The 13,354-nt window shown below is 41.9% G+C and overlaps 1 protein-coding gene and 1 long non-coding RNA gene across 2 annotated transcripts; one reads left to right on the top strand and one right to left on the bottom strand.

Annotated features, from left to right (window-relative positions):
• Nucleotides 1–736: 736 nt before the first annotated feature.
• LOC143831848 (uncharacterized) lies at nucleotides 737–11,845 on the bottom strand. The gene is made up of 2 exons (XR_013228987.1): nucleotides 11,655–11,845; nucleotides 737–991 (listed from the first exon to the last, which is right to left on the bottom strand). It is a non-coding gene; the product is annotated as an uncharacterized LOC143831848 (long non-coding RNA).
• Nucleotides 8,310–11,618, top strand: LOC143833777 (uncharacterized). The gene is made up of 5 exons (XM_077330008.1): nucleotides 8,310–8,319; nucleotides 9,862–10,084; nucleotides 10,237–10,358; nucleotides 11,097–11,216; nucleotides 11,428–11,618. Exons 1-5 carry the CDS (start codon nucleotides 8,310–8,312, stop codon nucleotides 11,616–11,618), a joined length of 666 nt encoding a protein of 221 aa, XP_077186123.1.
• Nucleotides 11,846–13,354: the final 1,509 nt, after the last annotated feature.

Below are 13,354 nucleotides of genomic sequence, written 5' to 3'. Positions count from 1 at the left end.
TGCTCTAGGTAACATCATCTGTGTATCTGTACAGCAGACGGAGGTGATGGGTAGACAACATCTTAATGCTTGCTTCTGGCATATTTTACCTTAAAACGCGAACGTTGTAAAGAGTTTGAAACTGAGGAGGGGTAGTGGTCACCACCACAAAAATGGTTGGTCTGGAGGTGGTTACAATCATAAAATGGCTGTGGTGGAGCAAGGCCAATCACAGGAGTCCATGCCAAGTGTTGTTTTGCAGCAGATGCATGAGGGAGGCGGAGATAACTGGGGGTCAATTATTTTCCTTGGAGAAGAAATGACGTGCAGCTTCAGTTTTCCAACAAAAGGGAGACTTTGCTCTTTGTGTGGCCACAGGGGGGATTTCCAAGCCTGAGGGTACACGGCTGTGACATATCTGTCTGCAACGTGTGCAGCACCTTACTGGGATCTGCTAGGCAGCAGCCTGCAGCCTCATGTTTTTCCCCCTGTCCCATTCAAGACCCTTATCCCTGACTTACAAAACAAACGGGTGCCAGGAAGTTCATCAGTGAGTGCCATAATGCCCTCTGGGAATCATATTCAGAAATTATTGCTCTAAACTCGCTAGGGCTTGAGCAAGCTAATTCACACACACCCCTCTTTCCTTTTGCCAACTTGCAGTTTCTCTCAACATTTTATGCCTCCTAGAGTAGACTCAGTTCTCATTAGAATATTCATGTGGGGGTGAAGGAAGGAGTAATTTCCTTTTGGCTAATTTAATGTCCAGATTACAGTTTAATTCAGTGACCACATTACAGTTTAATTTGCAGATCGATTCCGCACAACGAATTTGCCTCCTGGACAGCCTCTCGTAGCTCTCGGGTTTTAGTGCTGCTTCCAGGTGACGTCGGCAGCAATCTGAGGCTTGGTGCGAGCTTTCGTCAGATTTGATCTCCGATGAGGGAAAATGCCAAAGCACGATTTCCCCCTCCTTGTCGTGCATCAAATCAGGGAGCGACCAGGGGCAAGCCTGTGAGGAGGGAGAAACGCACTACAGTCTCTGCAGCATTTCGCTCACCCTCACACCCATCTGCCCCTCTCCACTTCTGGATCGAGTATCTTAAAAAAAAAATGGCATGGTCTACATTGTTGTGGGACCACAAAGCTACTTGCCCTCCATAAAAATAAAAAGTTCTCTTCATTGTCCTTGGCAGTTTTGTGATCAGGCAGCCAAGACACATTTCTCTTTGTGTTTTCTGGCAGTTGGGTTTTAACGGGGAAAGAGGGTGGCATCTATCTATATACCTACCTTCCTACCCACCAACCTCTCTCTCTCTCTCTCTCTCTCTCTGTCCGCCCAACCACCTGCCTGCCTATCTACCTATCTATATCTATGTACCTACCTACCTACCCATCTATCTATCTTAATCTATCTACCTACCAATCCAGCTACCTACCGATCTAGCTACCTACCTACCAACCTACCTACCTACCTACCCATCTATCAATCTTTATCTACCTACCTATCTATATCTACCTATTTATATCTACCTACCTACCTATTTACCTACCTATCTATTTACCTACCCTAACTATCTACCTACCTACCTACCTACATATCTATATCTAGATAGCTAGCTACATACCTACCTATGCATCTATCTACCTGCCTACCTATTTATCTACCTACACATCTACCTACCTGATTACCCACCTTTCTATCTGCCTGCCTATCTAGCTACTTATATATCTACATACCTACCTACTTACATACATCTATATTTATATCTAACTATCTAGCTAGCTAGCTATCTGCCTATCTATATCTACCTACATACCTACATACCTGTCTGTCTGTTGGTCCTTCTGCCTTCCTATCTATCTATCTATCTATCTATCTATCTATCTATCTATCTATCTATCTATCTATACCTACCTACCTACCTACCTACCTACCTACCTACCTAAATATTTATATCTACCTACCTTCCTAACTAATTACCTATCAATATCTATCTACCTACCTAACTATAACTATCTTTCTACCTACCTATCTATACCTGCCTACCTACCTACCTATCTACCTACCTATATCTACTTACCTTCTTATCTACCTACCTACCTGTCTGTCTGCCTGCCTGCCTGTCTGTCTGACTAACTATCTACAATCTATATGTATCTACCTACCTACCTACCTATCTATCTTAATCTACCTACCTACCTAACTAGCTAGCTACATACCTACCTACCTATCTACCTATCTATCTACCTACATACCCACCTGTTTATGGGCCTGCCTGCCTTCCTAGCTATCTCTATCCGTCTGCACACCCACCTGCCTGTCTATCTACCTAACTATATCTATATACCTACCTACCTACCCATCTATCTATCTTAATCTATCTACCTACCGATCTAGCTACCTACCTACCAACCTATTTACCTACCTGTATGCTTGCCTGCTTACATGCTTGCCTGCCTGCCTATCTGTCTGTCTGCCTGTCTGCCTGCCTGCCTGCCTGCCTATCTACCTATCTATATCTATCTACCTACCAACCTACCCTTCTATCTTAATCTACCTACCTACCTACCTACTTACATACCTATCTATATCTATATACCTAACTATCTAGCTACCTACCTACCCATCTATCTACCTACCCTAAGTATCTACCTACCTACATATCTATATCTACCTACATACCTACCTACCTGTGCATCTACCTGTCTACCTGCCTGTTTGCCTGCCTGCCTGCCTGAATACCTACCTACCTATATTTCTACCTAACTACCTATCTATCTATCTTCCTACCTATCTACATAACTATCTACAATTCTACCTACCCACCTACCTACCTACTTGTCTACCTACCTATCTACCTACCTACATATTTATATCTATCTACCTACCTATCTATATCTACCTATTTATATCTACCTAACCATCTATATCAACCTACCTACCTACGTACCAGTCTGTCTATTTACCTGTCTGTCTATTTACCTACCCTACCTACCTACCGACCGACCTATATCTACCTACCCACCTGTCTATCTGCCTGCTTATCTAGCTACCTATACATCTACCTACCTACCTACCTACCTATTTACCTGCCTGCCTGCCTGCCTGCCTGCCTACTTATTTGTCTGTCTGCCTGTCCGCCTGTCTGCCTGCCTATCTACCTATCTATATCTACCTACCTACTTACCCATCTATCTTAATCTATCTACCTACCTAACTACTTACATACCTATCTATATCTATATACCTAAATAGCTAGCTAGCTAGCTACCTACCTACCCTAAGTATCTACCTACCTACCTACATATCTATATCTACCCACATACCTACCTACCTGTGCATCTACCTGTCTACCTGCCTGTTTGCCGGCCTGCCTACCTACCTACCTATATTTCTACCTAACTACCTATCTATCTTCCTACCTATCTACATACCTACCTACAATTCTACCTACCCACCTACCTACCTACGTGTCTACCTACCTATCTACCTACCTACATATTTATATCTACCTACCTACCTATCTATATCTACCTACCTACCTACTTATATACCTACCTGTCTGTCTATTTACCTGTCTGTCTATTTACCTACCCTACCTACCTAACTACTGACCTATATCTACCTACCCACCTGTCTATCTGCCTGCCTATCTAGCTACCTATATATCTACCTACGTACCTACCTATCTACCTACCTACCCACATATATTCATACCAACCTACATACCTATCTAAATCTACCTACCTACCTACCAACTAACCTACCTACCTACCTACCTCTGCATCTATCTGTCTATCTATTAAGCTATCTATATATATCTACCTACCTACATAACTACCTATCTATCTTAATTTATCTACCTACCTATATAGCTAGCTAACTACATGCCTACAACCTATCTATCTACCTATCTATACCTACCTACCTACCTACCTACCTTAATCTATGTACCCATCTATATACTTATCCATCTACCTATCTCTTTCTGTCCACCCAACCGCCTGCCTGCCTATCTGCCTATCTATATCTATCTACTTACCTACCTACCCATCTATCTATCTTAATCTATCTACCTACCCATTTAGCTACCTATCAATCTAGCTACCTACCAAGCAACCTATTCACCTGCCTGCCTGCTTGCCTGCCTGCCTGCCTGCCTGCCTACCTGTCTGTCTGTCTGTCTGCCTGCCTGCCTGCCTGCCTGCCTGCCTGCCTGTCTGTCTGTCTGTCTGTCTGTCTGTCTATCTACCTACCTACCTACCTACCTACATATCTATATCTGCCTATCTAGCTACCTATACATCTACATACCAACCTACAAACTTACATACATCAATATTTATATCTAGCTAGCTACCTACCTGCCTATCTATTTATCTACCTACCTACCTACATACCAACCTACATACCTATCTATATCTACCTACATACCTACGTACCTGTCTGTCTGTCGGTCTTTTTGCCTACCTACCTACCTACCTACCTACCTACCTACCTAATTATTTATATCTACCTACCTTCCTACCTAATTAGCTATCTATATCTATCAACCTACCTATCTATATCTGTCTTTCTACCTACCTACCTGCCTGCCTACCTTCTTATCTACCTACCTACCTGTCTGTCTACCTGCCAGTCTGTCTGACTATCTACCTATCTATATCTATCTACCTACCTACCTATCAAGCTAGCTACCTACCTACCTACCTTAATCTATGTACCCATCTATATACTTATCCATCTACCTATCTCTTTCTGTCCACCCAACCGCCTGCCTGCCTATCTGCCTATCTATATCTATCTACTTACCTACCTACCCATCTATCTATCTTAATCTATCTACCTACCCATTTAGCTACCTATCAATCTAGCTACCTACCAAGCAACCTATTCACCTGCCTGCCTGCTTGCCTGCCTGCCTGCCTGCCTACCTGTCTGTCTGTCTGTCTGCCTGCCTGCCTGCCTGCCTGCCTGCCTGCCTGCCTGTCTGTCTGTCTGTCTGTCTGTCTATCTACCTACCTACCTACCTACCTACCTACATATCTATATCTGCCTATCTAGCTACCTATACATCTACATACCAACCTACAAACTTACATACATCAATATTTATATCTAGCTAGCTACCTACCTGCCTATCTATTTATCTACCTACCTACCTACATACCAACCTACATACCTATCTATATCTACCTACATACCTACGTACCTGTCTGTCTGTCGGTCTTTTTGCCTACCTACCTACCTACCTACCTACCTACCTACCTAATTATTTATATCTACCTACCTTCCTACCTAATTAGCTATCTATATCTATCAACCTACCTATCTATATCTGTCTTTCTACCTACCTACCTGCCTGCCTACCTTCTTATCTACCTACCTACCTGTCTGTCTACCTGCCAGTCTGTCTGACTATCTACCTATCTATATCTATCTACCTACCTACCTATCAAGCTAGCTACCTACCTACCTACCTATCTCCCTATCGATCTACCTACATACCTAACTATTTATGGGCCTGCCTGCCTGTCTGTCTATCTCTGTCCATCCGCCCACCCACCCGCCTGCCTGCCTATCTACCTAACTATATCTATCTACCTACCTACCCATCTATCTATCTTAATCTATCTACCCACCTACCTACTTACATACCTATCTATATCTATATACCTATCTAGATAGCTACCTACCTACCTATCTACCAACCTTAAGTATCTACCTACCAACCTACATATCTATATCTACCTACCTGTGCATCTACCTGTCTACCTCCCTGTTTGCCTGCCTACCTACCTACCTATATTTCTACCTAACTATCTACCATCCTACCTATCTACATACCTGCCTACAAATCTACCTACCTACCTACCTACTTATCTACCTACCTATCTACCTACCTACATATTTAAAACTATCTACCTACCTATATCTACATATTTATATTTAGCTACCTACCTACTTACCTACCTACCTGTCTATCTGCCTGCCTATGTAGCTACCTATATATCTACCTACCTACCTACCTACCTACCTACATACATACATACATACCAACCTACATACCTATCTATATCTATCTATATGCCTACGTACCTGTCTGTCTGTCGGTCTTTCTGCCTGCCTACCTGCCTACCTACCTACCTACCTACCTACTAACCTACCTATCTACCTTCCTATGCATCTATCTGTCTGTCTGTCTGCCTGCCTGGCTGCCTATCTATTAACCTATCTATATATAACTACCTACATACATACCTACCTATCAATTAATCTACCTACATACCTAGCTAGCTAACTACATGCCTACAGCCTATCTACCTATCCATCTACCTACCTACCTACCTTAATCTATGTACCCATCTATATACTTATCCATCTACCTATCTCTGTCCGTCCGCCCAACCGCCTGCCTGCCTATCTACCTATCTATACCTACCAACCTACCCATCTATCTATCTTAATCTATCTACCTACCAATCTAGCTACCTACCGATCTAACTACCTACCTACCAACCTATTTACCTGCCTGCCTACCTGCCTGCCTGCCTATCTATCTGTCTGTCTGCCTGCCTATCTACCTATCCATATCTATCTACCTACCTACCTACCCATCTATCTATCTTAATCTAGCTACCTATCTAGCTACATACCTACTTACATACCTATCTATATCTATATACCTAACTTTCTAGCTAGCTATCTTCCGGCCTATCAATCTATCTACCTACCTACATACCAACCTACATACCTATCTATATCTACCTACATACCTACGAACCTATCTGTCTGTCTGTCTACCTGCCTATCTATTTATCTACCTTCCTACCTACCTACCTATATCAACGTACCTATCTACCTACCTACTAATCTATCTATCTATCTATCTATCTATCTATCTATCTATCTATCTATCTATCTATCTACTTACCTATCTGCCTACCTACCTATCTACCTACGAGCTATCTACCTACCTACATATCTATATCTGTCTATCTACCTACCTATCTATATCTACGTATTTTTATCTACCTATCTATATCTATCCACCTTCTTACCTATCTATTTACCTACCCTAACTATCTACCTACCTACATACCTACCTATCTCTACCTACCTACTTACCTACCTACCTACCTACTACCTATCTACCTACGAATCTATCTACTACCTATCTACCTACTTACCTACTTACCTATCTATCTACCTACCTACTTACATACCAACCTACATACCTACTTATCTATATCTACCTACATACCTACGAACCTATCTGTCTGTCTGTCGACCTGCCTATCTATTTATCTACCTTCCTACCTACCTACCTATATCTACGTACCTATCTACCTACCTACTAATCTATCTATCTACCTATCTATCTATTTATCTATCTACCTACCTACCTATACATCTATATCTACCTACCTACTTACCTATCTGCCTACCTACCTATCTACCTACGACCTATCTACCTACCTACATATCTATATCTGTCTATCTACCTACGTATTTATATCTACCTATCTATATCTTTCTACCTTCCTATCTATTTACCTACCCTAACTATCTACCTACCTACATACCTACCTATATCTACCTACCTACTTACCTACCTACCTACTACCTAACTACCTACGAATCTATCTACTACCTACTTACCTACTTACCTACTTACCTACTTACCTACTTACCTACTTACCTACTTACCTACTTACCTACTTACCTACTTACCTACTTACCTATCTATCTATCTATCTATCTATCTATCTATCTATCTATCTATCTATCTATCTATCTATCTATCTATCTATCTATCTATCTATCCATCCGTACCTACCAACCAACCTACATATATCTACCTACCTACCTACCTATCTGTCTATCTATCTACTTACCTATCTTCTGCCTATATCTATCTACCTTCCTACCTATCTATTTACCTGCCCTAACTACCTACCTACCTCCCTATCTATCTATCCTAAAAAATTATTAGCACTTTATAATTTTTCCTAAAACTATGGATTTTACTGTCTATTTAAAGGATCACTTCTAATTGGGCACCCGAAGAAGAACGCAGCAATTCCCCCAGGAAACAATCTCTAAAAAACCAACTAGCCACCCAGGGCACTACCCCAACAGTGGCAATCAACAAAAAGTGGCCCTGCAAGGCCTTAACAGCAAAACCAAACTATGAACAACTACAAAAGTGGCAACTGAGCAAAACTGGGGGAAAAAACACCAAAGTAATCAAATGATCCCGCCCCCAAACAACCAGCAACAATAACACCCCACAAACTTTTAAACAGTAAACCAAGAACAGTAAATGAAAAACAGTAAACCAAGAACAAAAATGAAACTAAAAAAAAAAACACACAATAATAAATGGAACAAATTTCCCACCCCTCACCCCCCAGGCCCCCACCCAGAGAAACCCAAAGGTACCCAACAAAAAAATTTTTGGAAAAGGGGGAAGGAAAGTTATCTATCTATCTACCTAATACCTACCTATCTACCTACCTATATCTACCTGTCTGTCTGTCTGTCTTCTGTCTACCTACCTACCTGCCTGCCTATCTAACTACCTAACCTACATATTTATATATCTATCTACCTAGCTATCTAGCTAGCTAGCCACCTATCTACATACCTACCTGTGCATCTACCTGTCTAACTACCTGCCTGCCTGCCTACCTACCTATATTTCTACCTACCTATCTATCTACCTTCGTACCTACCCACGTATCTACCTACCTACCCAACTATCTAACTACATACCTACCTACCTACAAATCTACCTACCCACCTACCTACCTACTTATCTACCTACCTACCTACCTACCTACCTATCTACTTGTCTGTCTGTCTGCCTACATATCTACATATCTACCTATATACCTACGTACGTAGCTACCTACCTACCCACCTATCTACCTACCGACCGACCTATCTAGCTATCTACCTACCTACCAATCTACCTACCCACCTACCTACCTACTTATCTACCTACCTACTTATCTATCTATCTGTCTGTCTGTCTGCCTGCCTGCCTGCCTGCCTACCTACCTACCTATATTTCTACCTATCTACCTATCTACCTATCTACCTATCTATCTATCTATCTATCTATCTATCTATCTATCTATCTATCTATCTATCTATCTATCTGCCTGCCTGCCTGCCTGCCTGCCTGCCTGCCTGCTTGCCTGCTTGCCTGCCTGCCTGCCTATCTATCTATCTATCTATCTATCTATCTATCTATCTATCTATCTATCTATCTATCTATCTATCTATCTATCTATCTATCTATATCTACCTACCTACTTACTTATCTGCCGACCTACTTAACTACCTACTACCTATCTACCTACCTAGATATCTATATCTATCTATCTACCTACCTATCTATATCTACCTATTTATACCTACCTACCTACCTAACTATATCTATCTACCTTCCTACCTATTTACCTACCCTAACTATCTACCTATGAGCCTCTTGTGGCGCAGAGTGGTAAGGCAGCTGTCTGAAAGCTTTGCCCATGAGGCTGGGAGTTCAATCCCAGCAGCCGGCTCAAGGTTGACTCAGCCTTCCATCCTTCCGAGGTCGGTAAAATGAGTACCCAGCTTGCTGGGGGGTAAATGGTAATGACTGGGGAAGGCACTGGCAAACCACCCCGTATTGAGTCTGCCATGAAAACGCTAGAGGGCGTCACCCCAAGGGTCAGACATGACTCGGTGCTTGCACAGGGGATACCTTTACCTTTTTTAACTATCTACCTACCTACATACCTACCTATATCTACCTACCTACCTACCTACCTATCTATATCTACCTACTTACTTACATGCATCTATATTTATATCTAACTATCTAGCTAGCTACCTACCTGCCTATCTATATCTACCTACATACCTACGTACCTGTCTGTCTGTCAGTCTTTCTGCCTGCTTATCTACCTACCTACTTATCTTTATCAATATCTATCTACCTATCTACCTACCTATGTACCTATCTATCTACCTATGTACCTATCTACCTACCTTCCTACCTACCTATATCTATCTATCTATCTATCTATCTGTCTGTCTGTCTGTCTGCCCACATATCAATCTACCTACCTAGTTACCTACCTACCTATACCTACCTACCTATCTATTTATCTATCTTCCTACCTACCTTCCTACCTATATCAATCTACCTACCTACCTACTACCTACCTCCCTACCTACCTATATCTGCCTGCCTGCCTGCCTGCCTTCCTTCCTTCCATCATCTATCTATCTATCTATCTATCTATCTATCTATCTATCTATCTATCTATCTATCTATCTATCTATCTATCTATCTATCTATCTATCGTAAGTATCTACCTACCTACCTACATATCTATATCTACCTACCTACTTACTTATCTGCCGACCTACTTAACTACCTACTACCTATCTACCTACCTAGATATCTATATCTATCTATCTACCTACCTATCTATATCTACCTATTTATACCTACCTACCTACCTAACTATATCTATCTACCTTCCTACCTATTTACCTACCCTAACTATCTACCTACCTACATACCTACCTATATCTACCTACCTACCTACCTACCTATCTATATCTACCTACTTACTTACATACATCTATATTTATATCTAACTATCTAGCTAGCTACCTACCTGCCTATCTATATCTACCTACATACCTACATACCTGTCTGTCTATCAGTCTTTCTGCCTGCCTATCTACCTACCTACTTATCTTTATCTATATCTATCTACCTATCTACCTACCTATGTACCTATCTATCTACCTATGTACCTATCTACCTACCTTCCTACCTACCTATATCTATCTATCTATCTATCTATCTATCTATCTGTCTGTCTGTCTGTCTGTCTGTCTGTCTGTCTGTCTGTCTGTCTGCCCACATATCAATATACCTACCTAGTTACCTACCTACCTATACCTACCTACCTACCTATTTATCTATCTATCTATCTTCCTACCTCCTACCTATATCAATCTACCTACCTACCTACTACCTACCTCCCTACCTACCTATATCTGCCTGCCTGCCTGCCTGCCTGCCTGCCTTCCTTCCTTCCATCATCTATCTATCTATCTATCTATCTATCTATCTATCTATCTATCTATCTATCTATCTATCTATCTATCTATCTATCTATCTATCTATCTATCTATCTATCTATCTATCTATCTATCTACCTACCTACTTACCTGCCTGCCTGCCTGCCTGCCTGCCTATGCATCTATCTGTCTGTCTGTCGGTCTGTCTGCCTGCCTACCTATCTATATCTTAGCTTACATCACACTGCCTGCTCATGTTTAGCTTACATCACACTGCCTGCCTGCCTGCCTGCCTGCCTGCCTGCCTGCCTGCCTGCCTGCCTGTCTGTCTGTCTATCTATATCTATCTACCTACCTTCCTACCTACCTATATCTATCTATCTATCTATCTATCTATCTATCTATCATCTATCTATCTATCTATCTATCTATCTATCTATCTATCTATCTATCTATCTATCTATCTATCTATCTATCTACCTACCTATCTATCTATCTATCTATCTATCTATCCCTTTCAGGTGCCATTCCCACCTTGTAGGTTTGTAAACATGGATCTGTACATATTTTTGTTTACCAAGGACACTAAGTTGAGCCCCCATCGGCTCAGGATAAGGACCAGAGTGACCAAGAAAGAAGCAGAATTTGTCACATGACCTGATCAAGACTGCTGATGCTCAAAAGGATTCTTTGTCTTGCTCGTTATGAGGTCATTCCAGTTTCTTTGACTGGAGCTTGGCAGTATTACAAAGGCTAAACCTCTGTGACCTCCCAGTGACTTCTGTTTTAGGTACTAGGGAAACTGTGGAGGGAAACTCCTGCCATGGCAACACCAACCATCAAGAGTTCTAGAACTGGAATGGGCTTGAACTGGAGGTCGGGTTCATTTGGAAATTCCACTTAGGAGTCTGTGTCATATAAGCATTTTTGCCTCTGGAACAAGATGATTTTGCATTTTATAGAGAATCTTCTTCCCACGTCACTGGACAACGGCCAAGACTAAGAGATATAAATCAGAAATTAATTGCCCAGGTGTCCCTGTTTGTTTTCCACCAGGGCTTTCCACCTGTCTTTACATATTTGTTGGCTTACCGGTAGAAGTGTTATCCATATATTTTGTATGGAAATAACACCATTAAGCAAGTTACAATCAAAAAAAGGAATAATAAAGATCCACCTTGTATTGAGTGCAAACACTGGTCCACCTGTCCTTACCATTCTGATACATGATATTTCTTCAGGATGCTAAACAGAGGTCTTTCTTAGTTAACTGGTGATAACCACGATAACGCAAATACTTTGGCCACCTCATGAGAAGGAAGGACTCCCTGGAGAAGAGCCTAATGCTGGGAGTGATCGAGGGCAAAAGAAGGAGACGACAGAGAATGAGGTGGCTGGATGGAGTCACTGAAGCAGTAGGTGCAAACTTAAATGGACTCCGGGGAATAGTAGAGGACAGGAAGGCCTGGAGGATCATTGTCCATGGGGTCGCGATGGGTCGGATATGACTTCGCACCTAACAACAGCAACAATAATAACAACAACAACAGCAACCACCACCAGGATAGAACCCAGAACCTTGTAATCACTATATGATAAGCCTCTTCCTATGGCTAGGTGTAAGACATTGCAAATGATGTTACTGATTTCTGAATCACAGATATGAATAATGGAAGAAACCAAAGGACTTAGCAACCATTGTGGAGACTTTGCAGTATTTTCTATAGCAAATTGGCTGCACATAAAAGACAGTAACAAACCACAATGTTTCAAATGGGAGAATCATTTCCCCTTTTTCCGTTTCCTTTCTGACTGTTGTTTGTAACAGAATGCAGACTGTTAGGAGGCAGGTAGCCATGTTGGTCTGAAGCAGCAGCACAAAGTCAGAGTCCAGTGGCAACAAAGCCTTATTCAAGGGATAAACTTTCATGAGCAAGAACACTTGGAATCATAGAACCGTAGAGCTGGAAGGGGCCAGACAGGCTATCTAGGCCAACTCCCTGCTCTATGCAGGATCAACCTGAAGATCCAGGATGTCTGTCCAGCCACTGCTTGAAGAGCACCTGGGAGGGGAAGCTCAACAACTCCTTAGGCAGCCTATTCCAATGCTGAACTACTCTGACTGTGTGTGTGTGTGTGGGGGGGGGGGAATCTTGATATTTAGCAAGTACCATTCTACACATAGTTCAAACTGTGTGTCTTATTCTCTGCTGCCAACAGGAACTGCTCCCTGCCCTCCTCTAAGTGACAACCTTTCAAAGCAAACAATCACATCCC

The sequence above is a fragment of the Paroedura picta genome, chromosome 3, assembly GCF_049243985.1.
Source record: "Paroedura picta isolate Pp20150507F chromosome 3, Ppicta_v3.0, whole genome shotgun sequence".
Classification (NCBI taxonomy): Eukaryota; Metazoa; Chordata; class Lepidosauria; order Squamata; family Gekkonidae; genus Paroedura; species Paroedura picta.
Note: the sequence above shows the minus strand (reverse complement) of the source record. Positions and strands in the feature narration are given on the sequence as shown.